The sequence below is a fragment of the Aspergillus ambiguus genome (assembly GCF_047715705.1).
Source record: "Aspergillus ambiguus strain CBS 117.58 unplaced genomic scaffold BDV59scaffold_9, whole genome shotgun sequence".
Taxonomy (NCBI): domain Eukaryota; kingdom Fungi; phylum Ascomycota; class Eurotiomycetes; order Eurotiales; family Aspergillaceae; genus Aspergillus; species Aspergillus ambiguus.
Genome location: NW_027395522.1, coordinates 353,195 through 378,463, shown reverse-complemented (window position 1 = coordinate 378,463; position 25,269 = coordinate 353,195). Strand labels below are relative to the sequence as shown.

The 25,269-nt window shown below is 56.0% G+C and overlaps 12 protein-coding genes across 12 annotated transcripts; 7 read left to right on the top strand and 5 right to left on the bottom strand.

Annotated features, from left to right (window-relative positions):
* Positions 1 to 14: 14 nt before the first annotated feature.
* On the top strand, positions 15 to 2,663 carry BDV59DRAFT_175012 (arylsulfotransferase family protein). Its single transcript, XM_073689180.1, has 2 exons — positions 15 to 1,090; positions 1,144 to 2,663. Exons 1-2 carry the CDS (start codon positions 686 to 688, stop codon positions 2,611 to 2,613), a joined length of 1,875 nt encoding a protein of 624 aa, XP_073549570.1. The 5' UTR covers positions 15 to 685; the 3' UTR covers positions 2,614 to 2,663.
* BDV59DRAFT_175009 (NMT1/THI5 family protein) lies at positions 2,664 to 4,344 on the bottom strand. The gene is made up of 4 exons (XM_073689179.1): positions 4,184 to 4,344; positions 3,880 to 3,937; positions 3,654 to 3,825; positions 2,664 to 3,600 (listed from the first exon to the last, which is right to left on the bottom strand). Exons 2-4 carry the CDS (start codon positions 3,912 to 3,914, stop codon positions 2,782 to 2,784), a joined length of 1,026 nt encoding a protein of 341 aa, XP_073549569.1. The 5' UTR covers positions 3,915 to 3,937; positions 4,184 to 4,344; the 3' UTR covers positions 2,664 to 2,781.
* BDV59DRAFT_175005 (glycogen [starch] synthase) lies at positions 4,345 to 7,826 on the bottom strand. The gene is made up of 5 exons (XM_073689178.1): positions 7,521 to 7,826; positions 6,785 to 7,448; positions 5,373 to 6,735; positions 5,129 to 5,324; positions 4,345 to 5,071 (listed from the first exon to the last, which is right to left on the bottom strand). The coding sequence occupies exons 2-5, from the start codon at positions 7,247 to 7,249 to the stop codon at positions 4,954 to 4,956; spliced, it is 2,142 nt and encodes a 713-aa protein (XP_073549568.1). The 5' UTR covers positions 7,250 to 7,448; positions 7,521 to 7,826; the 3' UTR covers positions 4,345 to 4,953.
* Positions 7,827 to 7,995: 169 nt separating this feature from the next.
* On the top strand, positions 7,996 to 8,817 carry BDV59DRAFT_175001 (uncharacterized protein). The gene is made up of 2 exons (XM_073689177.1): positions 7,996 to 8,194; positions 8,247 to 8,817. Exon 2 carries the CDS (start codon positions 8,286 to 8,288, stop codon positions 8,517 to 8,519), a length of 234 nt encoding a protein of 77 aa, XP_073549567.1. The 5' UTR covers positions 7,996 to 8,194; positions 8,247 to 8,285; the 3' UTR covers positions 8,520 to 8,817.
* Positions 8,818 to 9,573: 756 nt separating this feature from the next.
* On the top strand, positions 9,574 to 10,017 carry BDV59DRAFT_200607 (uncharacterized protein; the record flags this gene model as incomplete). Its single annotated transcript, XM_073693625.1, has 1 exon — positions 9,574 to 10,017. One exon carries the CDS (start codon positions 9,574 to 9,576, stop codon positions 10,015 to 10,017), a length of 444 nt encoding a protein of 147 aa, XP_073549566.1.
* A 517-nt stretch (positions 10,018 to 10,534) lies between these two features.
* Positions 10,535 to 11,106, top strand: BDV59DRAFT_164323 (uncharacterized protein). Its single transcript, XM_073687622.1, has 2 exons — positions 10,535 to 10,761; positions 10,813 to 11,106. Exons 1-2 carry the CDS (start codon positions 10,669 to 10,671, stop codon positions 11,002 to 11,004), a joined length of 285 nt encoding a protein of 94 aa, XP_073549565.1. The 5' UTR covers positions 10,535 to 10,668; the 3' UTR covers positions 11,005 to 11,106.
* Positions 11,107 to 11,119: 13 nt separating this feature from the next.
* BDV59DRAFT_174999 (Vps54-like protein-domain-containing protein) lies at positions 11,120 to 14,848 on the bottom strand. Its single transcript, XM_073689176.1, has 3 exons — positions 14,392 to 14,848; positions 11,494 to 14,335; positions 11,120 to 11,446 (listed from the first exon to the last, which is right to left on the bottom strand). Exons 1-3 carry the CDS (start codon positions 14,612 to 14,614, stop codon positions 11,266 to 11,268), a joined length of 3,246 nt encoding a protein of 1,081 aa, XP_073549564.1. The 5' UTR covers positions 14,615 to 14,848; the 3' UTR covers positions 11,120 to 11,265.
* A 179-nt stretch (positions 14,849 to 15,027) lies between these two features.
* On the top strand, positions 15,028 to 17,802 carry BDV59DRAFT_174997 (MCM DNA helicase complex subunit MCM5). Its single transcript, XM_073689175.1, has 4 exons — positions 15,028 to 15,269; positions 15,335 to 15,461; positions 15,512 to 16,917; positions 16,978 to 17,802. Exons 1-4 carry the CDS (start codon positions 15,133 to 15,135, stop codon positions 17,468 to 17,470), a joined length of 2,163 nt encoding a protein of 720 aa, XP_073549563.1. The 5' UTR covers positions 15,028 to 15,132; the 3' UTR covers positions 17,471 to 17,802.
* Positions 17,664 to 18,572, bottom strand: BDV59DRAFT_200603 (ribonuclease H family protein; the record flags this gene model as incomplete). The annotated part of the gene is made up of 1 exon (XM_073693624.1): positions 17,664 to 18,572. The coding sequence occupies one exon, from the start codon at positions 18,570 to 18,572 to the stop codon at positions 17,664 to 17,666; it is 909 nt and encodes a 302-aa protein (XP_073549562.1).
* Positions 18,573 to 19,731: 1,159 nt separating this feature from the next.
* BDV59DRAFT_174995 (ribokinase) lies at positions 19,732 to 21,471 on the top strand. The gene is made up of 2 exons (XM_073689174.1): positions 19,732 to 19,811; positions 19,872 to 21,471. Exon 2 carries the CDS (start codon positions 20,084 to 20,086, stop codon positions 21,224 to 21,226), a length of 1,143 nt encoding a protein of 380 aa, XP_073549561.1. The 5' UTR covers positions 19,732 to 19,811; positions 19,872 to 20,083; the 3' UTR covers positions 21,227 to 21,471.
* Positions 21,472 to 21,666: 195 nt separating this feature from the next.
* On the top strand, positions 21,667 to 23,422 carry BDV59DRAFT_164306 (uncharacterized protein). The gene is made up of 2 exons (XM_073687621.1): positions 21,667 to 22,000; positions 22,058 to 23,422. Exons 1-2 carry the CDS (start codon positions 21,898 to 21,900, stop codon positions 23,032 to 23,034), a joined length of 1,080 nt encoding a protein of 359 aa, XP_073549560.1. The 5' UTR covers positions 21,667 to 21,897; the 3' UTR covers positions 23,035 to 23,422.
* BDV59DRAFT_200600 (transcription factor TFIIIC subunit TFC1) lies at positions 23,239 to 25,068 on the bottom strand (the record flags this gene model as incomplete). The annotated part of the gene is made up of 2 exons (XM_073693623.1): positions 23,239 to 24,882; positions 24,931 to 25,068. The coding sequence occupies 2 exons, from the start codon at positions 25,066 to 25,068 to the stop codon at positions 23,239 to 23,241; spliced, it is 1,782 nt and encodes a 593-aa protein (XP_073549559.1).
* Positions 25,069 to 25,269: the final 201 nt, after the last annotated feature.

Sequence of the window (25,269 nt, the reverse complement as noted above, 5' to 3'; positions counted from 1 at the left end):
GCTGTCCTATACTTCTTCCTTTTCGATTCTTCCATCTGCAGCTCCTCATACACCATCCTTCTCTCAGTAGTGACCATGAAGCCACCCGCCATGTTTAAGGGGAATCGACTCCACATACGGCGTATGGATCTTCCGGCATTCACTTCCACAGTTGTCCACAGCGCGTGCTCTCCTGCTGCAATAAGGAAAACTGATGCCTGCGGAATATCGGATGAGGTTCTCTCCACCATCAGGACCGAGAACCATGTCCATCGCCAAGACCTCCACCCCAGATGGAATTATCTGAGCGAGAGCGCGGAGGGATGAGAAAGGGGTTTTGTTCCGAACTGCAGAGCTCGGACTGGAAATCGATGTCCGGATAATGAAGATCCGCAGACGTTCACTCCCTCAAGTACTGGCTGAGAACGCATACGATTCTACACCATAACCAGGGGGCTCTCAGCCCTGTCATACAAATTCTCCAGTCAGGGCCAAGATGTCCTGTGGATCTCGGTCAGCGTGAAGCGAACAGATAGCAGCGTACCCCAGTGGATCTCCGCGCGTCGATGAAAAAAGTAGAGCGGCTTTCCAACTAACCCATCGACCTGTTATTTCCCGGCCCTTTCCCCGGTGCTGTCACGGTGATTCTTCCCCCGGATTTGTTTCACTTCGCTGCTATCCGCCCCCCAATGAACCATCTGCCCAGATGATACCCATGCTGGGCAGCTTGTTGGCCCTCGCGGCCATCGGAATCAGTTCGGTTCGCGCCGACTTCGGGCCCTACTTTCAATCGACCGCGTACGACGAGGGGAAGTACGGCGCTTGGCCGACGGAGACATACCGGTCGACTGCCATCATAGGCCCGTCCCTCAACTACGTCCAATACAGCCCGGCATGTAACGACGGGCAGTATACGCTGATTGCGCCTCGCGGAGGCAGCGTGCGGTACCCGGGGCCGATGATCATCGACCAGGACGGACATCTCGTCTGGACCAAGTACTACGGCCAAACATACAACCTCAACATCTACCGCTTCAAGGGCCAGGACTACCTCACCTTCTGGGTGGGCGATGACGGCATCGTTGGTCACGGCGACGGAACATACTACATGGTAATCCACCACCCACCATCACATCCCAACACCACACTTCTAACCGGCCGCAGCTGGACTCCTCCTACCAAGAAGCATACAAGATCCGTGGAGCGAACGGCCTCCCCGCGGACCTGCACGAGTTCCACATCACGCGTGACGAAACAGCCGTCTTCAGCGTCTATGAAAAGCGGCCAGCCGATCTGCAGTCCGCCGGCGGTCCTGAGGACGGCTGGATCTGGGATGGGACGTTCCAAGAGGTCGACATCGAGACGGGAGCGCTGCTCTTCCAGTGGCGGGCGTCGGAGCACTTCAACTTCACCGACGTCTACCGCGGGTTCGAGGGCAACGGAGACTCACCAGACCGGCCGTGGGACTTCTTCCACATCAACAGCATCGACAAGGATGCGCAGGGCAACTTCCTCATCTCAGCACGCTACACCAACTGTCTGACCTACATTGACAGCCGCACGGGCGCCATCCTCTGGCGACTCGGCGGCAAGCACAACGACTTCACCGACCTCTCCGACGGCGCCGCCACCAACATCACCTGGCAGCACCACGCACGCTTCCGCGACAACGACACGGCCGTGACCATCTTCGATAATGCGTCTCGCGGTGTCGGCGCCCCAACCCTCACCTCGCGCGGGCTCTACCTCGACCTCGACACCGCCGCCATGACCGTCGCCGTCCGCCACGAGTACTGGAACGCCCACGACATCAGCAGCCAGTCACAGGGCTCCGTGCAGATTCTCGACTCCGGCAACGTGCTGCTGGGCTATGGCTTCGACGCCGCCTGGACCGAGTACAGCATCGCCGGCGACGTCCTCTGCCACGTGCACTTTGGTCCTGAGTCCGGCTTCGGCGACGGCAACATCATCTCCTACCGCGTCTTCAAACACCCATGGGTCGGCCGCCCGACCACCGCCCCGGACCTGGCGGTATGGGGCTACGAAGCCGCCGTCAGTTGGAACGGTGCCACCGAAGTTGCAACTTGGGTGCTAGAGGGGACGGACGATGCGGACGCGAACCTAGACGCAGGCTCAGGCGCAGACGATAACGACGACGAGTCCTCCGACCCCTTCACGTTCCTCACGGCGCTGCCGAAATCCGGCTTCGAGACCGTCCTCCCCATCCCCGACGACGCAGCCTGTCGGTACCTGCGTGTGCTGGCGCTTAACAGCACAGGCCACGTTCTGACGTCGACGAAGCTTGTCGAGTGGGACCCGACGGCGGATGAGGCGGCGGTCAGCCATGGCGATGAAGAAGGGAAGTCAGAGCTGTCAGCCGCACGGGTGCGGTCGGCGGCGCTCTTCACGGGAGGGTTCTTCTCGGCGATTGTGCTGGTCGCCGCGGCGTGGGCCATCCGTCGGCACGTTGCATCGCGGGCGGCGAGCCGGCCGGCGGATGACAAGGAGCGTGGGAGCTGGCGGCCCCTGGACGGGTTCAATGGCGATGAGGATCTGAGTGATGGGGAGATCAGCGATGGGATAGAGTTTTCATTGATGGGGAATGGGGTACGTCGGGAGTCGAGGGAGTTATAACGTATGTAATGAATGCATAGCGGAATCTTTAGACAGCTACTGGAGACACGGAAGAGTTGATAGATTGTTTGTTTGCAAGACTACTGGCCTAGACGGACGCAGAGCGATCCTAAACGAGCGAATGCCAACAGCAGCCCCAAGACATAGCCAGATGGCAGAGACAGAGCCCTAAGCAGAGGCGACCTCCAGCCGTCTGAATCCGCCCTCGGCAGCGACCTTCTCCTGCAGCAGCACCATACGCTTCTGATCGCCGATCGGGTCCGTGGAATCCCCATCCAGCGCCCAGGACAAAAACTCGTTGGAGTAGTTCGGGGCGAAAGAGGCATCCAGAATTCCCAATCTCTTCCCATAGTTCGTGACCTTGGCCCAGTCCCGGGCGACGTTCTTCAGATCGCGACTGAAGTAGGCGAACGAGCGCTCGAAGATCTTCCGGTTAACGGGCGAGCCCATGATGGGCTTCATGTCAACATACATCTCGTAGGCCTCGCGCGGATTGGCCAGGACGTCGTCGGTGGCGCGCTTCACGGCGCGCAGGAACGCACGCACCTTTTCCGGATGCGCGGCGAGGAAGTCGTCGTTGGCGATGTACAGGATCGAGCAGAAGCAGCAGCAGCCCAGCTCGGCGAGCTGGTCGATGCGCAGCATCTGCACATCGTCGCGGGGGCGGCCTTGCGTGGCCAGCCACTCGGCCAGCTCGACCATCTGCACGTTTTCGAGCCCGATGCCGGCGTCGATGTCGCCGCGGATGATCGCCTTGGTCACGTTCATGCCGCAGCGGACGGCCGTGTAGTCGTCCGCAGTCATGCCGTAGTATTTGGTCAGTTCGTCGATTTGGATCTTTCCGAACTCGCCGACGTAGCCGATGCGCTTGCCCTTAAGCGAGCGGAAGTCCTCGGTGATCCCGCTGTCCTTGAGGTAGACGACGCCGGTGAAGGGCTCGTCCAGCAGGGAACCGATGGAGGTGACCGGAAAGTTGCGGGCTTTGGCCTGCAGGGGCTGGTTAGTACAAGCGGTGTGTTTGATGCAGATGGGTGTCGTACGGCGAGGGTGTGGATCATGGCCTTGAAGCCCATGTCGACCTTGCCGCTGCCGATGATCTCGGTGACATCGGACGGGTCGTTGGGCTCCAGAAGAGCCACCTTGAGGCCTTCATCCTTGAAGTAGCCCTTCGCTTGGGCGAGATACAACGGGGCGTGGTAGGGCGTCGCGTGCCTTGAGCCACTTAGCCTCTATCAGAGTAGTCAACACGAAAGAAAGATGGAGTACCAATTAGTCAGAAAGGTGATCTTGTCAGTAGACATATTGGCAGATCAGGTCAGGATTTCTGCAGATTGTTAGCAGAGAGACGCTTGTCTCTCGTCTCTTCGACAAGGGGGGAAGGGTCAGTCATATGCCACGCATGTCCTTTCGCTAGTATTATCTAGATCAAGTTATGACAGTATAATCTCAGAACGACGGACGCTGACTGGCATTCTATCGGTCTTGTCCTGCAAGATGGCGACAGAATGCCAGGCAGAGTCCAGTCGAACACCTGTCACGCGCGAGCAGACTGTTATACTATGTACGATACCTTGATCCGTGAGGCCATAGCGAAAGACCTGACTGGTGGGGCTGACTGCCACATGGTCATACCAGTTGCTTAAGCTGGCGTAACGGTGAAGAATGATATTGCAGAGGGTGTAAATGTTTGCAATGGGTGGGCAAGGATGTGGAGGGAGCCGGTTCTTATATTAGCCCCTCCTCCGGCTTAAACATGGTCAACTCCGCTATTATTAAATGCATCTTCGGGCTCCTGTTTTCGTCTCACCGGACCTGCACGAAAACCTCTGCCCAGTTTAATTGGCGTGTGCTGTCGTCAAGTGAACTCTATCCGGGTCTCCATCATCACGACTGTGTGCTGTTATTGCTCATCCCCGCTCCGAGACCCGCAGCGAAACCCCGAAACGGACCGCATCACTCCGCGGCAGATGTTGCAGGGTTCAATCTTGTCCGGTGGACTGAGTTATTTTCTTTCGATTGGAGACCTGTAGCAAGGATGGGTAGTGGTTACAGGCGTTGTTGTAAAAATATGATGTCAATTGGTCCGGATGAGAATGCACATCTTCACGCTAACGTCCCCACTAGAATCCAACAAGAACAGATGCAAAAAGACGACAACAGCATGGAATGCAGTAATGGACACGAGACAAACAGCGTATGGGTAGAGGGGCTTCCTCGGACAGGTTGCCTCATACAATCTGTGATACTTAGAAACAGGGCGGCCGAAAAATATGTTGTCCAAAACTCTGGCCGGGAAAGGTTCAGACAGTGGGCTAGTAAACTCCAGTGTACACCTGTCGATCAACGTCCACCATTAACCGAAATGCGGTCCAGCGGCGACGATGGCCGGTCCGACGACTTCTTCATACGCAGGGTCAGAGGGAAGAGGTGGTCATCGGATTCTTCTTCTTCGCTAGTTCTATAGGGTATCAGTACCAACCAGTCAGTCAATTCTCATAAGGGCCACGAAACTTACGGTAAACGCCATGCGATGTAATCCTCCGTGCTCAGTTCTTCCTTGACTTCCTGCAGCGATGCAAAATCTCCCGGGGTCATCATGCCCGATCGATCCTTGGGGGAGCCGGGCACCGATAGCGGTCGGGAGATCTTCTGCTCGGTCCCTCCAATGATATCGTAGAAGTCTTCGGCGCTGTCAAACGATGAAGGGTAGGCTATGTACATTAGCAACCGGTATTTATAACCTGATCACGGAATATTACCTCGTCGGAGGGCCAGCTGGCGGGCCTTCACATACTCCAAGCCCATGCGCTTCCAATCCAGCAGATCGCTTAGACGCTCCGTGCGGTTACGCTGGTTGATGCGCTGTCGTCGGCTCTTCATCGAGAACTGGTACATAAAATCGGTAAGTTGATTGACGGAGTCATCGACACCCTTCATCCGGCGATCCACAATGTAGATTCCATAGTCAGACGAGTTCTCAATGAGCTCCTCCATATAGCACCCAAAGCCGGAGAGATTGGTCGTGATACTCGGCACCCCCATCACGGTGCACTCAGCCGGCGTGTATCCCCACGGCTCGTAGTATGACGGGAAGACGCCCAGATGCGTCCCCCGAACGAAATCATCGTAGTCTAGCGGCAAGACAGGGTTGGAGGAGTTGAGAAACTCCGGGTGGAAGACAATCTTCACGCGATCGGACGGATGGTTGAAGAGCTGCACGCGACGAATCTGGTTCAAGATGGGGTCTTCAGAATCGTTGACCATGTTGTGGGTGACGATTGGCGGCAGGGTGTGTCGCTTCATCGCGAAGAGTCGACGTCGGAGCAGCACGCGGTCTTGACTAGCCATCAAATCCTTCTCATCCGGCATGTTGTCGCCCTCCTTCCAAGCGAGACACCGTTCGTACATTCGCTTTCCAATACCCTTCTCAATGATCTCAATGGTGTCCCGCAGCGACTTCACCACGGCCTGTCCCTTGAGCGCCTCCACCGCCAGAGAGGACGTCTGTGCGGGCATGATGACAAAAGCGACCACGGTCGTCTTGGACCCGCTGGACTTGAGTCGATGATTCAGCCGGGCCAGACCCTCGATGAACATGTCGACACCTTTGTTCCGGAACTCGTATCGGCCGGCGGTGAAGACATAGATGGTGTTGTCCAGGTCGAAATCATTATGACCGTAGAAGTGACCGCGCACGAAATCATTGATCTTCTCCTTGGACTGGGAATGAAGGTTCTGGAACTCGTGCACGGCGGAAAACTTCTTGACGTTGAGTCCGTTGGGCAACACCCCGTCGGGCTTCCTTTTCAGCAAATGCTCGCTTTCGAACGCGGTGATGTGAGAAACGGTGGTGAAGACATCGGCAGAGTGGGCGGCCGCGCGTTCAATACAGTAACGGTGATAGATCCCCCGTTTGCCCGCTTCGGCGTCGACATCGAAGTACTGCAGGTTATTGTAGAAATCAACGGAGCCAGCACAGAGATAGCGACCGAGGAGAGTGGCATGCGTGGTGAAGATAGTGGTCAGGTCCATGTGTCGCTTTTTCGCCAAGGGAAGCGCCACACCGGCGAGCCATTCGTGGAAATGCGCGACGACGGCGCGACGCCGTTCATGGGCGATAAACTGGGGAGGTTAGCAGAGGCAGGATGGACATCTGTGGGGATAGTCGTACTTCACCCAGGAACCACGCGACCAGGTAACCGAAAACAATAGCTTCGTTGGTTTCCGTGTCGGCCGCTGGAGAGGGGATACCGGCGAGATTCCACAGATCGCCTTTCCACTCGTCCAAATACTTATATCCAGTGCCGGTGTCGATCAGTAGCACGCGTGGGGCCCCCTCAATTAACCAACGGCCGTAGACGATGTCAATACCGCGCTCCTTCATGGACTGGATGGTCTCGAGCATGCGAGGGTTAGACGGAGTCAATTCTTCGACCTCGACGGCAGCTGAGGCCCGATTCAGGGGCCCGATGAGGGTGTATCGCTCTCCATACTCGGCGGTGGTGACGGGAGCTTTCGACTTGAGCACGGAGTAAATTCCCCCCACACGGTTGGCGACTTCGGTGGCAACCTCGAAGAGCATGTGGTTGCGGACATCCCGCTTGGGAGGATCGGAATCATTATCCTCAGAAGCCATGATACGATCGATGGGATCCTATGGCGTTGAAGATTGGATCGGGGGGAAGAGGAAGCTGAGGGAAACGAAAACGGTGGTCAGAGCGGGGAGAGAAGCGACAGGAGAAAGGAGAGATCAGGATGAGCGAAGAAACGACATGGATCTGAAAGGTTTTGGAGCTAAGGCGCTCTCGTGCAGCGCCCGTGCAGGGGGACTTGGACTGTTTCCCATTAATTCCCCTCCTGGGATCGTGCGGAGTGCGGGTGGCGGGGAAGAACCGGTTTTCACGTACCCGTCCCCGGGGGGGTTCTCTCAGGTGATGGAATAGTACAGGGGAGAGGATCAAACAATCGAGAAAGGCATCGGAGGGGAAGGGGAGGGAGAGAAGATGGTGAGGGGAGAGAGGAAGAAGAAGATTTGTTGTTGCGATGGAGATGGTGAGGAGATGGGTGATGGCTGCATTCGGAATCGACCTGGCAGGATGCACCCTGCATATGGCCATGGAGGATGATACGAGGGAGAGCGGATAATTCGTATTTACTATTTAGTCCTTAAATAGCTGGTCTATATATATATATCTACAATAACTAGTACAGTGTCATTCTGAATTGAGTGCTGGAAATATAGAAATCTGGGGTATGACATCATGGTCCAACCGATCGAGCAGTATCTAGATACCTACGTAATACCAGGTACCTGCACGTGTACCTAGTAGAACCGAGTATAGGGAGTCAAATCAAACTAAGCGGTACAACGCTCCCCAAGGCCTATTAGGTCCTGTAGCGGGAAGATGGGCATGGTTTGCAATGTATCACGTGTGGCTAGAAACCATATGCTGGGGGAGGAACATTCGGTGCTGAAAAGCACCACTACGTCCCTGATCTTCCAGGACTTGTCACTCCTTTTAATAATTAAATATCTCAAGTCCCATAGCGATATTCCAGTCCCAGGAGTATACGACTATTGGTAACAATCTCTCTCCGGCAGTTTGTGCACAGTCCTAACTGACTTACTGCAGTGCCTCATCCACAATGACATCGGCGTGCCTTTCATCCTCATGAGCGAAGCACCTGGCTGGCCATTGTCAAAAGTCTGGCGATCTGTCGGCTCATCTCTGCAAGAACTAGACCCCGCTAGCAAAGCTAAAGTTCTCGCCCAGCTGGGCACTATTACCTGGAAGCTCTCTCAGTTGCGGTTCAAAAATATCGGTCACTTTTTGAAAAAGAAGGGTCAATCGAAATTAGGGAAAGCCTCTGGCGTGGCTATATATTACATGGGCGATCTGCTTTAGAGATCGCACGCGGACCTTTCACTTCGAAAGAGGATTTCTATAATAGTCTTGTTTCTGCCTTCAAGGAGCATGCCGAGGTCCTGCAGCTGTCGCATCATTGCTTCGTCGCTCCTGTTCCATCTCCGGAAGATTATTCATCCAGCGTACAATACAGGAGCGCTATTAATCTATGGAGCCACTTTGTGACTATCGGACGCAAAATTGACTCGTCGGATAACAGGCTGGACTATATTATTGCAGGTGATACTTTATGAGGAAGTCCAGGAGGAAGATCAGCCACTCTCAAGAATTAAAAAAGATGAGCAAGAATATTTCCAGAACCAAGGGCTCGAAGAAGCAATAGCTAAGAAGCTGACGTTCATTTCCGAGTGGAAACAACAGTACACAGTTCAAAATCCGTCAAGAATTCGCAATAATATGTTTGTAGCTACTTCTCAACTATGCAAATGGATTCAACAATGTATGCAGGATTGGGAAAATGAATCCTCATGAATCTTCCCAAGTTAAAAGCCCAAACGAATGCACACAACTGGAACCTCCCACAGTTCGTACGTGTCGTCGTTCTCTCCTGGGAAATGGAGAAGCTAGACATCTATTATGCATTTGTAGTATTTTATATAATTTGGTAGTTTTATTCTGTATCTAAAAGGTATTGTATTTACTACACCCTTTTTTGTAGTTTACACGATAATGTGATCACAGGAGACGTTCTCGGGGGCGCCTCCAGGTCTGGTCATTTGCTAATAACAATTGATACGCAGGCGTGGCCGCTCTACGCTTGTGCAGTATAACTACAAAGTACAGCTCTATAAAATGACACAGACAATATACTGCACATCACCGTGCTTAATACCAGTATGCACACCACTCACGATGTTCATTCTCCATTATCCCGCTTTGCCACGTGCACCGCTAAACGGAAACTGCCGTCAATCTCGAGCTCGTCCTCCATAGGTCATAATTCTCTATACTAGACAACCTCAAATCTTCGTATAAATACCCTCGGTCAGGTCAAAATGCCTTCTACTATTCTTGCAATCTGCATCCTCTCGCAATGGCCTTCAAAACAGCAGCTCGATCCGTCCGTCATCGCCTCCAGTCCCTCTGGAAGTCCCTACGAAAACAAGTCCCTCTCCTCTCCAGGAACACACCACGTCGAGGCTCATCAGAATATATCCCTGTCTCAATGCACGCTGTCTCCACTCTCGTAGACACTGATTACCTGCGGAACGACTCCAACAAGCCTCATAGTCTGGTCGTGGTGAATCCCGACCCCTTCTCAGACTTCGAATATGAATCCTCCGAGCCAGACGAGGAACCCGTGCCTGAACCCATCTCCCCGTCTACCGTGCGACTAGCTCATCTGCTCATGGACACTGACTATCTCACTCCCCAGCAGGAAGATACCCTCTGTCTTCTCCTGCGTGCGGGTTACGCCGCGCAGGACGCCCGTCCTACCCGCTACTCCTCTTCTGATGAACTTTTCTTTGATATCTGATGATTTATGATTTATTATTCTCTTCTGGAAGACATCTTGCCTATAGGTCGTACTTTTATACCTTATATTAATGTATAAAATTAATTATCGTAAGATCAACATCTCCCTCAATCCCCATACCGCGTACAACATGCCTCCATCTAAGACATGCTCACCGTATATTCCCACGAAAGATAAAGGCACTCAGAAATAAAAGCCTGGGTAGACGCCTCTCACTACTCTGCAGAAGCAGAAAATTACCAATTGCCTAATGCATAACCCTCTCGTGGACATAGACCATGTCCGTGTATGGAGCGGATGCATCGCCCAACTACCACCCATTACGTATCAAGGTACGTGCCTGAGAACCACAATAATCACAACCAGGATATCCATACCAAACTCACCCAGACTCACAGAATCTCCAACAACCTGCAGCGATCGAGACCACGCATATCCAACTTCTATACTTCTCTCCAGACGGGATGAGGTCATCACCCCCACAATGACTTCACCATGTGCTCAACCAGGCGGACGCCGATGACGCTCTCCATGTCATCATGGAACGGAACATCAATATAAAAGTCGCAATTGCCGACACCTATTTTCCACCATCAATAAGGACTCTCTAGCCACATACCATCTACATCCCTCGCCTCGAATACCATCACAATGCCTCGCGGAGCAGAATACGACGACGGCGTCCCCCACAGTGACAACGCCATCGAAGCCGGCGAGACCAAGATCCACGGTGCCAACCCAGACGTACGTTCCTCGACTCGCTTCTTAATCTCGCTGCAAAGCTAATCCTGGTAGAATGCCGGTCTCAACCGCGTGAACAAGGTGGCCGAACTCCCCGACGCAGACTTCCACACCCCCGGCTCCGTCTACGGCGGTCTCGGCAGCCTTGGGAAGCCCTCATCCGGTAGCGGCAAGGGAGGCCACGAACCGCACTCGTTAGGCGAGGAAAAGGGGACGGGCGCTCACAAGGGTACTGGATTTGAGTGAATCACGCTTGCATGGGACGGTTTGGTTACGGTGTTAGGTACATGATTGACGAGCCCGATGAGGCAGACATGCCCTAGGAATCAACGAATTGCAAACGTCTTCCTGAATCTTCCACTGGGTCTTCGTAATATTTCGGATTCTTCTATGGTAAATAATGCCGTATAGTCCAAGGCAAGCAAGAACAAGCCGGCAATCGCTAAATGGCTATACAACCCCTTCTAGAAAAAGGTAACTGTGTACAACGTCCCCGTTCACTATGTATCACGCCGCAGTGTTGCTGTCACTCGCCTCCGGTGAGGCTTTAGAATTAGCCTCAGGTGCGGCATCCTTCGGCTCTGCAGTATTCTTCTGCTTCACCAACTCCAGGAGCTGTTCTCCCAGGTCACCAAATCCATCAATCTTGCTCAGCTTCGACTGGAAATGTTCGGCGTCCCGTTGAAGCCTGTCCACGTTAGTAGGTGTAGATATAACCGGGGGTGAACATCATACCTCTCTTTTCCGGCCTCTGAATCAACAGACACTTCCTCGAACGCCTTAGTCCATTGCTCCCGATATGTCTTAAACACGGGATCCATAATCATCGAGACGGTCATGTCGGGAAGATGCTTGCTCAGAACCCGGTGCAGTGTTCCAGTCTCTTTCGTCAACGTCTCCATGTAAGGACTCACACCGGTGCTGCCGCTGGCATCCCAGTCAATCTTCTTCATGGCGTTGACATGTACAGTAGAGCGCGAGCTCATGATATCCACCAGCTTCTCGTGGATACCGGATTGGTGCTCTTGGAACAAGCGTTTCACCTTGTCGAAGTCACCCATCAAGGAGCTGGACGGCGCATGTCGACGGACGAATTCCCGGATGTAAGGTACCAAAGCAATAACGAAGCTCAGTGCCTGCGAGGACAACGCGAGGTGTTTTGTGGTGATGTTCTTGAGGCCCGCACTCCTGGTGGCGCCAGCGCCTAGAATCAGCTGCGACGATCGCGAATTGAATAACTTCAACGCTTCCAGAAGTCCGGGGGCTATATCCTGGATCATGCTGGGAATGTTGGCCATCAGGAATTGGAACTCCTCAATGCTTCTCATCATGGCCATGGCGGATTCTGCGAGGATATACTTTTGCTCGTCAATGGTCGCACTGCGCACCTTCTCTTTTCCAGAGCCGTTCACAGCAGAAGATGGCTCCGGCGATTCCTTCTGACGCTCGTCCTTGGGCATCCAGATCTTGGAGGCATCAACCCATGCCTCAATATCTTTTGTGCTGGCATCCAGGATCCGTTTGAGAATGACCTCTTCACGGTCGCCAAAGTCTTTCGCATCCCATCGGTCCGAGTCCATAACTTGGATAATGCGGTGCCGTTGGCTATCCCCAAACCGATTGATATATTCTCGAATGTGGTTTCCTACCACTGTCTTCAAGGCAGTCCCACTTCGTCCCGATATAGCTTCACACTCGTCCGCGAAGAGACGGTTCAGGGTGAAGTACTTGACAAACTCCTCCTTTGGCAGAGTCGACGTCTGCTCCGAGCGGACTTTCAATACTTTATTTACCTGCTGCTGAGCGGTATCTACAGCCATACCGAGCAGACTCGACATGTCGAGAACCTGCAAAATCTCATCCTGAGCGAGTATCGTGGCAGCTGCTGGTCGATCGGACCCTGAACCATTCTGTGGGTTCGGGCTGGATTTGGTAACAGCAGGGGAAGGACTTTCCAAGCCACTGGCGATGTCAAGTAGGACCTTGACTTGAACGCTGAGTCTCCGTAGCGATTCGCTTATGCCAGTGTATACCTGTGCAAGCATGCTATAGGCGTCCTCTGCGTCCAATGCGCGGAGGTTACGGGCCAGAATGGACGATTTCTCTTGCTGGCTAAGCTGTTGAGACCGCTGCGTTGAGACGGAGATCATCGACTCATTATCATCATCGCTCGAACTAGGCATATGTTTCCGGATCAAGCTCTTCATTTCACGGATGACTGCCGTTTTGAACGAGGTTGCAGCGGGGGTTGTATGACGCGCGCGGGCAAGACCCGCAAGGTGCAGATGCAATTGGGACCGCAATTGGTCGTCGAAATTCATATACGCAGGCATCGGAGTAGCCCCAGAACGTGGGGCGCCGCGTTGCCGTTGGAACGAAGAACCCCAGCGTTGTAAAGTAGCGTCCAAGGGGACATTCTCTACATGTTGCCGCAAGTCACCGAGCAAGTCACTCAAGAAGCGAGATTCATAACCGACTCCGATTCGGGTCCGCAACTGAGCCAGGTCGTCTGCAGCGCCTTCCAGTGCTTTCAGGCGCCTCAGATCGATAGGTTTTCGGGGCTGTTCTTGTGATCCGTCGACATCCTCGGAGCTCGTGAGGGTACATTCGCCAGCCATAAGCCTCTCCACCTCCTCGAGACCATCGGCAGCCTCCTCAATCTTCCCATTATCAACCAGCTCTTCACACCGGGACACAGACTGAACCACGTCCAGGAGCTGGGATACCGCATCTGCAAGCATTCTCACGTTCTCTCGGCGGCGTCGCAGGTTGACTATCTTTAATCCGCCCAGAGCCATCTCACGGTCGATCTTCTGGAGGTCTTTCCGCAATATTTGAATTCGCTTCACCGAGTCCGCGGCTTCGGAATGCAGTTCACGTAAAGACCCCAAAGCCGTGAAGAAGGACTTTGACGCCGTGGAGATCGAGGAGATAAGATGGATCTCCACCGTGTCCATGTACCACGACAGCTTCTCCTGCAGGATCGCATTGGTAGCAAGAGCTTTCCTTCCCTGCGCGGGCTCCGCGACAGCCCCATTCTCCATTTGTCCATCCTTGGCCGGTATTTTTGGCGGCGTGACAACCTCCGACTTTTCAGATACTACATCGAACGTCCGTGGGTCCTCGAGGTGGAAATCGTCTTCGAAGTATACGGGAGGAATCGTGGACAGCGGGGTTACGCCGTGGCCGCGGCCGCGACCTGAGGATCGTCTCCGGCCTCTCGTGTCATATGGGGAAGTTGCGCGGGAATTGGTAGAGATCGCAGAAGATCGCCGCTCCGTTGGTCGGAGCATCAGGGAGTCATTCTCCTCGGGTTTGGGGGAGGGCTTCCCACCGCCCCGCGCCAGCTGCGATTCCTGATCTCCGGACCCCTCCTTTGCCTGCTGAAAAACATCGTACAGAGAGCCAACCTGAGATAGATACGGTTCGAAGGCTTTCGGGTCGACGCGAGGGATATTGGTCAAGGTGACCGGGGGGATGTCGCGTGAGCTTGGTGGCTTGTATCCGGAGGTTGTTACGGCACTGTGGGGAACGAGACCGGTGCGAACGATAGGAGGCTGGAGCAGGGTCGAAATGGCTGTCACGGGTAAGCAGCAGCCAACAGATAGCTTCAGGAGATCATGGATTACGTACCATTCTGTCCGGACTCGGCGATTGATCCATGACGGTGGGAGGAAGAGTCGAGAATGCCACCAATGCTAACAATAGAACTTGCGGTCGATCCCCGTCTCAGGGGGTGTCTTTGAGGCGGTACTCGGGGGGATTCGATCTGATTGAGCGAATACTGTGATAAAGAAGGTGTAGATGCGCCCGAGGCCAGACTATCAATTGACTTCCGAGGGCTCACAGAGGACATGTCGTTGATGCCAGACTGGTGACTCCGACGGCCACCGTGTAGTTCGGGAGGACTTTATCTGAACATGACAAGTGGACAAGTGCAGATGCGCGAGTTGAGCGAACAACAGGACGCTACCGACGGATGTGGCTGGGAGGAGGAGCAGAGGGGACAGTGTGAACGAGGAAAAGGAACGTAACGAGTTGGAAGAAGCCAGTCCGGCGCATCTGATCGGAGGGATTCTGCTTTCCTTCCTTTGGGGGGCTCCATTGACAGCTCCGCCCCGATCGGGTAAGGCCTCAGGCCCGGACCGGAGCAACGGATCATCATTTCTCCGGTGAGAAGAGTCTTTCTTCCTGAGGAATCAGGCAGAAACCACTTAACGCGTGCTAGCCACGCGACGCGTCCCGTTCGTGTCCACGCAAAAGTTCCAACTTCCCAAAGGAGACAGACGATCGAATCAATCGCAACAACATCTCTCCGTCTTCCTCCCACGATAACCCCCCTCCCCCTCCATCTTCTCAACTGCGGTTCTCGTCATGGATAGACGCACTCCGTATACTCTGAGCGTCCTTGCTCCTAGCACCGATGGTGCAGAAGAAACCCGCACACAGATCCAGGCGAGACTCCGAGATTTCGTGCTCGAATTCCAGCTGGACAACGCTTTCATCTACCGGTATGTCTGCGCCGGAGAGAGAGGGTAGCATACTATGGCGAATGCAATGTGCTAACTCGAGACAGTGACCAACTGCGACAGAATGTCCTTGTCAAGCAGTACTACTGTGACATCGACATCGCCCATCTGATCTCCTACAACGAGGAATTAGCCCACAAACTCACCACCGAGCCTGCGGACATCATCCCCCTGGTGAGCCCGACCTCTCAAGTTCTGTGTCCTCCTGCTCTAACCCACCCCAGTTCGAGGCCGCCCTCAAACAATGCACCCAAAGAATCGTCTATCCCTCCCAGCGGGACATCGCCCTTCCCCCGCATCAGCTTCTCCTTCACTCATCTGCAACGCACATCTCCATTCGCGATCTGAACGCCACCAACATCTCTCACCTCGTCCGCATTCCCGGTATCGTCATTGGGGCCTCGACAATATCGTCCAAGGCCACGGTGATCCATATCCGTTGCAAGAGCTGTGACCACAGCGACAACATCACCGTCCAGGGAGGTTTTACCGGCCTGTCGCTGCCCCGGAGATGCGGTCGTGAAAAGCAACCCGGCGATGCCCCACAGGACCAGCAGTGTCCCCTGGATCCCTACACTATTTCTCACGAGAAATGCCAATTTGTCGACCAACAGGTCCTGAAACTGCAGGAAGCCCCCGACCAGGTTCCCGTCGGTGAACTCCCCAGACACGTTCTCATCTCCGCGGACCGTTATCTCGCCAACCGAGTAGTTCCTGGCTCGCGCTGCACTGTCATGGGCATTTTCTCCATCTATCAGTCCCGCGGCGGCAAGAAGGACGGCGCCGTGGCTATCCGTAATCCCTACCTGCGTGCTGTCGGAATCAGCACTGATCTGGACCACACCGCCAAAGGCAGCGCCATCTTCTCGGAGGAGGAGGAACAGGAGTTTTTGGAACTCAGCCGTCGAGAGGATCTTTACGATGCGCTTGCTCGCAGCATTGCCCCGTCCATCTACGGAAACATTGACATCAAAAAGGCCATCGTCTGTCTCCTCATGGGCGGTTCCAAGAAGATCCTCCCTGACGGAATGAAGCTCCGTGGAGACATCAACGTCCTGCTTCTGGGTGACCCCGGTACCGCCAAATCGCAGCTGCTCAAGTTCACCGAAAAGGTCTCACCAATTGCCATCTATACGTCCGGTAAGGGTTCGTCAGCGGCCGGTCTGACGGCTTCCGTCCAACGGGACCACGCGACGCGGGAGTTCTACCTCGAAGGCGGAGCGATGGTTCTCGCCGACGGCGGAGTGGTCTGCATTGACGAGTTCGACAAGATGCGGGACGAAGACCGAGTCGCCATCCACGAAGCCATGGAACAACAGACCATTTCGATCGCCAAGGCGGGTATCACCACCATCCTCAACTCGAGAACGTCGGTCTTGGCGGCAGCGAACCCTCTCTTCGGCCGCTACGACGACCTGAAGACTCCCGGCGAGAACATCGACTTCCAAACCACCATCCTGTCCCGTTTTGACATGATCTTCGTCGTCCGCGACGACCACGAGCGCAGCCGCGACGAGAACATCGCCCGTCACGTTATGGGAGTACACATGGGCGGTCGAGGCGCCGAGGAGCAGGTCGAGGCCGAGATCCCTCTCGACAAGATGAAGCGGTATATCAGCTATTGCCGCACGTAAGTTGTCCCATTGCCATCCATCAGCCCAATCGCACCGCAACTAACCCTCGTCTCTAGCCGCTGTGCGCCCCGTCTGTCCGACGAAGCCGCCGAAAAGTTGTCCTCGCACTTCGTCTCGATCCGCAAGCAGGTCCACCGCGCCGAGCTCGACGCCAACGCGCGGTCCTCCATTCCCATCACCGTGCGTCAGCTCGAGGCCATCGTCCGCATCACGGAATCTCTGGCGAAGCTCAGTCTGTCGCCGATTGCCACGACCGCCCACGTCGATGAGGCCATCCGTCTCTTCCTCGCCTCGACGATGGACGCCATCACGCAGGGCGAGGGCCAGGGCAGCAAGGATCTGATGGACGAAGTCAACAAGATCGAGGACGAGCTGAAGCGCCGTCTTCCCATTGGCTGGAGCACCAGCCTGGCGACCTTGCGTCGCGAATTCGTCGATGGACGCGGGTACAGCGAACAGGCACTGAACCGGGCGCTGATTGTCCTCCAGCGACGGGACACGGTGCAGATCCGGTCCGGCGGGTCGCAGGTGTACCGCAATGGCGTGTAGATGTCGACCGGGATGTTCATAGTCACGACTGACGGTGCTGGGTGTATTTGTCTCTAGGTGCATGCGTTAAGTGATACGATCTGTCTTACGGAACTGGACAATGGTGTATGGAGTTTGGTTTGGATTTAGCCTATATAATAGAATTGAACTGACATGCCACATTCACATCCAAGCATAGCATATCCACATATCGCTAGTCCCCCATGCCCTCTTCCAGGTAGCCGACGCCCCTCAGCAACAACACCGTCCCATCTTGACTTTGCGTCATGTTCCGATCCGCCAACCGGATGTTTACTGCCGCCTTGGCGAATTGGTCTGCGGCCTTGTTCCCCTTGATGCCCGAATGCCCAGGGACCCAGCGGACTTGGAGCTGGACCCCAGCCTCTCGCAGTTGATGCGAGAAACGGATGATCTGGCGGACCATGCGCGTCGTCGCCGTCGAGACTTGCTTCCAACTGTCGGCCGCGGTCAGCCAGTCCCTAAGAAGCCTGATGCAGTCTGCAGAGTCTGTTAGTACTACTACGACTGGCGCGGTCAGGCTCGCTGAGGAGAAGGACGATGATTGCGACGACCGTGACGATGACGATGGAGGCGTCGATGGAGAAGATGCTGCCGGCTGTGGTGTCGCATATGCCTCGACAGCCAGTTTCAACCCGACGCCAATAGCAAATAGCTCCACCTCTCGGATCCCTTCGAGCCCCGGTACGGCATACCCTTTACCGACCAAACTGGCGTCGGTCTGACCGGCCCTGTACACCACGCCTGCCCCTGCGCCCTTCGCTTGATAAGAGCCATCAGTCCAGAACACACGAGTGAACTGGTCCGGCTCTTTGTCGATCGACTGCGCAAACTTGTGAGCGTCCGGCCGAGTGTCAAACTTGAGCAGCGCGCAGAAGCCGTCATGTCTCAGGGTTGGCTGGGACGTCCATGATGCCCGTTTGGGAGCCTGAGCAGGGTTGCGCCTGATGCGCTTGAGCCGCTGTCTACGCTCTTTGGCACCCTGCTTTCCTTGCGTTCTGTGGTCTCTGTGGTCAGTGTCAGAGCCGGTGGCTTTTGCGGGTTTTTTGCGGGTGTTAGAGGATGGAAGAACTTGAGAGTCCATGTGTGTTAGCAGAGTGTATAGGTATATAGCAAGGGCAAGAGCGCTTTTAGTGATGGTGGTGATGGAGATGGAAGGAGCCATCAGCAGCCTGACTGGAAGTATCATGCTTTATAGATACCGAATAGGCATCTACTACTAGGTAGGACTACTATTTGGACGTAAGGATTCGTCTAAGTAGTTACACGCAGACAGGTAGCTAGATGGGAATGTAGATGTTCTCATGGTTCCGTCAGTGCAGATGCCTATACCAGAGTTGGTGTTGAGTGAGAGGTTGATGGGATGGTTTGCCTTTTGTACAGGAGACGGGAAGTTTTTATTCTTATGGGTCCGATGTGAATAGATATGGGTGACTGCTGGTGGATTCAATATCTATACATGCGAATGTATAGTCACTGGGAGCACTCGAATTCATCAACACTGAATCCGCATTAGTTCGGCGTCGGGGGTATTTAATAGTCTGTTCAGGTCTTATTTGATAACACTTTATAGAAAGGCAGCATGGAAGAGCTACTACGGATATATCGATTGACAAAAAGCAATTGCAAGGTTTCTTGTATTGATATTAGCCGTAATGGACCAGGCAGTTTGCGAGGTATATCTTCCCACGAGTATATACGTACTTCTGATGTCACCAGACGATCTTCCTAGCGATCCTTTCCTGTGGTACCAAATACTAGGTAGCTACTTGTTGCCTAACCTACCTGAGTCTATCTACCGGTATACCTCCTGTAGGTGTCCTAAACAGCGTAGATACATAGATAGGTAGGTATTAGCCTATGACTGGCCCGGAAAGAGAAGGTCTGTATAGAACGTATTGGTATCAGCAAACTATGCAATCCTGTCCGCGTCTGCAAGTATATAAGGTATTCAACGAATAAGATCATGATTCTTTGGTTGGAAGACGACTGGCGAAGTCCATCGAAGGATTCGGACTCCTCAAAGGGAACATTTCATTAATGCCTCCCTGGGCAAAGAGAGGCTTCAGGATATCATGTTTCGGATTGATCTTTATGACTGGGTCCCTGGGTAGTTTCAATCTACAGTCAACAGACAGTCCTCGGACGCTAGTACCGTACCACTCGTTTATCTCTACACTTCTCCTATATATATAATCATAGAGCATCGACCGTCAATGACTTCTTATCCACGCAGGCTAGCTCTTGGAACGCTCCAACCATCGGATTATATTTACAATAATATTATTCCCCCGACTCGTCATCCTATAGCTCCATATTGGTGGTCAGTCTTAATCCATGTCTGTCTACGCCGTCTTGATCTATGGCTGACCGGAAAGGGAAGGTCACCTGCTGATCCCACCGAGGTTCGTTCTCCCTCAACTTCCTCTCTTCATCTACTAGTTCATCTACTAACCCATTGACCAAACCATTACTTCGGCCGATTCTACGGAGTACTCCTATACCTTCCTGACCTACGTATCTCCGCAATTATACTCCGCTCCTCTACAATCCTACATTCAACAGCTTCATCCCGCACCCCGCTACCCCACCACCATGCCACCCACGGTCAGGGTCATCGGCTCCCTCAACGTCGACATGGTGTCCGTGACGCCGCGATTCCCGGAACCCGGCGAGACAATCACATCTTCCTCCTATTTCATCAGCGCCGGCGGCAAAGGCGCCAACCAGGCGGTAGCGTGTGGACGACTCTCGCGCGGCCGAGACGGCCACGAGACAGGCGCCCCAGTGACGGTAGAGATGGTCGGGGCGGTGGGCGCGCTGGACGGACACTTCGACACGCTGCTGAAGCCCACGCTGGAAAATTCCGGGGTTGACACGGGACGGGTGCGGATCGTGCCGGACGCGTACACGGGCGTGGCGGTGATCGTGGTGGACTCGTCAGCCGGCGGGGAGAACCGCATCGTGTTCTCGCCGGGCGCCAACTACGAGGGCATGCAGGCGACGACGCCGGGCGTCGTGGGCATGGCACTGGCGGCGCCCGTGCCGGACGTCATCGTCATGCAGGGCGAGATCCCCACGGCCACGACGGTGGCCATCCTACGGGACGTGGCGGCGTGGAAGGCACGACAGCGCGCGGAGGGCCGTCGCGGCATCGACGCTGGGCCCGACGTGCTGCTGAACCCGGCGCCGGCGCCGCCGGGTGGGCTCCCGGACGATGTGTACGCCGCCGTGGACCACCTGGTGCTGAACGAGACCGAGGCGGAGCTGATGACCCCGCCGGAGGAGCAGTTGTTGCAGACGGTACCGGAGGCGCGCGGCACGAGCGGGAATGAGGCCGTCGCGCGGTACTTCCACCTGCTGGGGGTGACGTATGTGCTGGTGACGCTGGGGGCCAAGGGCGTGTGGTATAGTGCGACGGAGGCCGGGTCGTCCGGGGCGGCGGACGGGGAGCAGCGGTTCACGAACGCGATCCCGGCGGCGGCGGTGCGCCAGGTGCTGGACACCACGGCGGCGGGCGATACCTTCGTGGGGGCGTATGCGGTGGCGGTGGCCCGGTGGCGCGAGCGTCGGCGCGAGGCCGGACAGGCGGGACGGGATGTGACGAGTGTGGAGGAGAAGGCAGATCGATATGGGCGGGTGATGAACGAGGCGATGGGAATGGCCGCACGGGCGGCGGCACGGTGTGTGGAGCGCCAGGGGGCGATGGATAGCATTCCCTGGGAGGATGAGATTTAGGTATATGCAGGGATACTGGCTGGAGTCGGCGCGAATCCAGGAATGGATGATTCTCGGGAATGAGGATCGTGCAAGAGGCGCATGTGCCTCGCATGGTTTGATTAGGCCGGATGAAACGGCGTAGGGGGGGTACAGTACGAGAGTATGATATGTCGTATAGATTGGTGAAGCTATTCGGGGGGACACAGGCACCTTGTATACCTACGATGAATACACGCTATCAACGAATCGAACTAAGATCAGAGAACACTAGATTATAGACAAAGAAGGCCAATAGATATAAATAGATAGACTTCTAGTACCTCCAGGCAAATCATCAGCAGCATCCCCTCTATCGCGTCGCGACGCGCCCAAGTGAGGGGGAATCAATTAGCATTCGTCGCCTTGCAGGTTATCCAACACGACCCGAACGCGCTCCGGCATGTCAGACGGGGTTATAAGTTATATTGCCTGGGGCCTGGTCGGTTCGTTCGATTTTATTTCTGTTTTGTATTCATCTATTTACTCGTAAACTGTGGTGTTCTAAGACGATCCTACTAGGGAGTTGGTAGTATATCCGCTACTCCACTGTTTACCGGCGCAGTCTAACTACACCACCACCACCATCACAACCACAACATCTACTGTCACCTCCACTCTCCCTACACACCACCACCCTCTCTACGGCCACCATGGCCCTCACCATGACTCCCCGTCAACCCTTCGCCCCTCTCGATCCTCCCCGGATGCGTTCCATCCTTCGGTCTAACATGAATCTGAAGAACCAACGCGACGGTAAGCACGCGTCTTCCACCTCCACTTCCAACATCCTATCCTAACCATCCCGCCCAGGTCTCCTCTCCAAGAGACAGCCCCTCTCCGTCACAGACGCTGAGAATATCGATCCCTCCACACGTCTCACCAAGCGCAAACGCGCCTACGACGAGGATGGCGAGAACGACCCCAAGGCCATGGCCGTGGCCCAGGGCCCCAGTAAACCCGTCAAGGCCTCGCGTATGGCCCTGACGACTGTCGACGCCAACACCACCACCAAGGCTCCCGTCCCTCTCAAGGCATCATCACTCACCTCCCCGTCCAAGACCTCCAAATCTCCATCCAAGCCCACCACCCGGACTCCCCTCGGCCGCTCCCCGCAACCCTCGCGTCGCTCCATCGCCAAACCCTCATCCGGCCCGGCCTCCCGCAGGTCCGTCAAACGCCCTTTCTCCATCACCACCGCCCTCTCCGGCGGAAAGCCCCAGGCCAAGGCCAAGGCCCAGGCTCAGCCGGCATCCTGGGCATTCGACATCCACGTCGACTCCGAACAGGAGGAAATGACCAACCTGATGCAGCACTCTACCGGCGTGCTGGACCTCAGCGACGACGAACGTCCCAGTCACGCCTCCCCCCGCGGGAAGGAGAACATCCCGCCCGCGGAGCTGGACATCGTTCTTGCGCCGGCAGCGCCGTCGGCGTCATCGCCCGCGACGACTCGCAAATCTCCCGCGAAAGACGACGACGTCCCACGCTCCCCGCTCGGTGAGCTCTCCGCGGTGGACTACTACCCCGACGGGTGTCATGCGTTCTCGTATGCGGTTGTGTATGAGGATGCTGATGCTGACGCCGACGCTGATGCCGACGAGGAGAATCGGCCCGCGGAGGTGAAGAAGATGAAGGCTGCGCGCCATGTCCGCGCGCCGAGTAAGCTGTCCATTGCCGAGATCCTGGAGGCCACGGCGCCCAAGGAGTCTGTCAAAGACGCCGCGGCGGCCCCAACCGAGATCGATATATGGGAGAGCGGGAGTGCTGCGGAGGAGAACGCCGACTGAGGACACCGGACTATAGGCGTTGGGCTGGTTTGATTTGATACCCTTGTTTATTTCTTAATCTAATCTCGTACGTAATTGCCCCCCGGGCGTGGTGCAAGCTGCAAGCTGTGCTTGTCATTCATTCGTTACCGCACGTGTCATGTCTCATGTTCATGTCTTGATGTACATAGATTTTTGAATCCATTTCCTTTGTGAGTAGACTGGCTATCCCACGTCGGAATCTGCCTCTTCCATCTTATCCTCCGCGTCCGCTTCCGCCTCTGCCACCTCGTCCATCATCTCCGCCACTTCTAGCGCTTCCTCCTCCCCCGCGCTCTCCCCTGCCTCGCCCTCGCCCTCATCCTCATCGCCCTCGCCAGCGTCCTCCCACTTCACGCGCCGCGCGGGCTTCTCCCGCGATGCGGCCGCGGCGTTCTTCTCCCGCCACGACGCCGTGCCTTTGATCACCGCACGCACCTCCGTGGCGAGCATCAGCTCCGGCTGCGTCGCGACGGCCGGGTCGAGCGAGAACTCGGCGAGGAAGTTCTCCGGGTCCGCGTGCTCGGGCAGATCGAGCAGCCGCACAAAGTCGGCGTCGTCGGGCACGCGGTCCTCCTCGTTCGCCAGGATTTTGTGCCGCATGATGGTCTTCAGCTTGGCCAGCGTGCCGCCGCCAAACCACCCGTCCGAGACCGGGTCGCAGGCCGGGCGCAGGAACCCCGGCGGCGGCGGGTCCTCGTCCAGCCGCAGGATGCTCCGCAACAGCGGGTCGGCGATGTCGCAGAACATCCACATGCGGCCGTCGCGCGGCAGCGGGGGCTGGCCGGAGAAGATGTGCGTGTCGGTAGGGAGCGCGGCGGAGGGGTCAACAATGGCCGGCTCGGCGTCGGCGTCGGCGTCGGCGTCGCGGTCGGGCTGCTGGCGCTGGTTGCGGCGCCGGGGCCCGCTGCCGCCGCTGTCGAAGTCGACGCGGCCGCCGCGGAACATGACGGTCTGGTACGTGCGGTAGTCCGGGGAGGTGCGCGGGTCGTGGCCGAAGCGGACGATGGCGTCGCGCCAGGGGCCGGACCGGAAGATGTAGCCGACGTACGGGATGGCCATGCGCAGGGCGTAGCGCTGCTCCAGCGTGGGGAGGGCGTTGCGGAGGGCGCGGCGCGTCCAGAGCGGGCGTTGGTCGAAGAGCGCGCGGATCGTGCGCACGGTGTCTTTGATGGGGGCTTCCTGGGCGTCGAGCGGCGGGCAGTTGTCGCGCGGCTGCTGCGGGACCGGGGAGACGTCGTAGGGGACGAGGTAGGTGCGGACGCGCACCGCCTGCTGGGTGTTGATGGTGGTGACCTTGCCGGTGGTGTCGACCGATTGTCGCACGGTGGGGTTCTGTCGGTACATGTAGCTGAAGGGGATGTCGCCGTCGCTGAAGAAGGGCGGGGGGATGATATCGGCGTGGGTGGTGGCGCCTTTGGCCATGTCGAGGTCGAACTGTTTGATCTTGGGGAGGTCAAACGAGAGGATCTGGTCGCGGAAGCGCTGGGCGAAGGGGCTCGAGCTGAGCGAGAAGACAAAGTCCGGCATGGTGCGGAAGACGTGCGTGCGGTTGACGCTGCCCACGGGCTCGACGTGGTACCGCCCTTCGTTGTCGCGGAGGGTGCGCAGGAGCTCCTTTGCGCTAGGACGCGACGGCACGACTGTCGGCGGGGCTGTGAAGGGATCGTTGGATCCGCGCTTGCGCTTGCGACCCGTCCGCCGGGGGACGGTCACTTTGAGGAGGATGTTGTTGGACGGGGTACTGATGGACTGGACGGGGCGCGCCATCGGGTCTTCTGGTCGGAGGAACAGCTTGGCCGGAGTGTCGGGTTTGGGAGGATTGAGGATCTGTGAAGTATGAGAGACGGCCGGTGACGCGGGTGGTTGTGAGCTTACCCTGGATATGCCCTGGTTCCCTTGCAGGGTGTCCACTGCCTTGTCGACATTTTGGATGATGGCGGGATGTTCGACGCCGACAATGTGGCGATTGGGGACGGCGTAGAAGGGAGCCGTTCGGGAGGGATGTTCAGCCATGATGCTGGCGGTGACATGGCGAGGGGAAGTTGAGTTGGAGTCGATGAAGCTGAAGATGAGCTGCTTGCCCGATCGGGAAGGATGAGTCAGCGGACCATAGGTCACATGACCCACCACACACCAATATGAGGATGGGCGTACGGAGTACGGCGTATCTAGATAGTATTTGGGGAGAAGAATAGAATAATATGTATAAGTAGA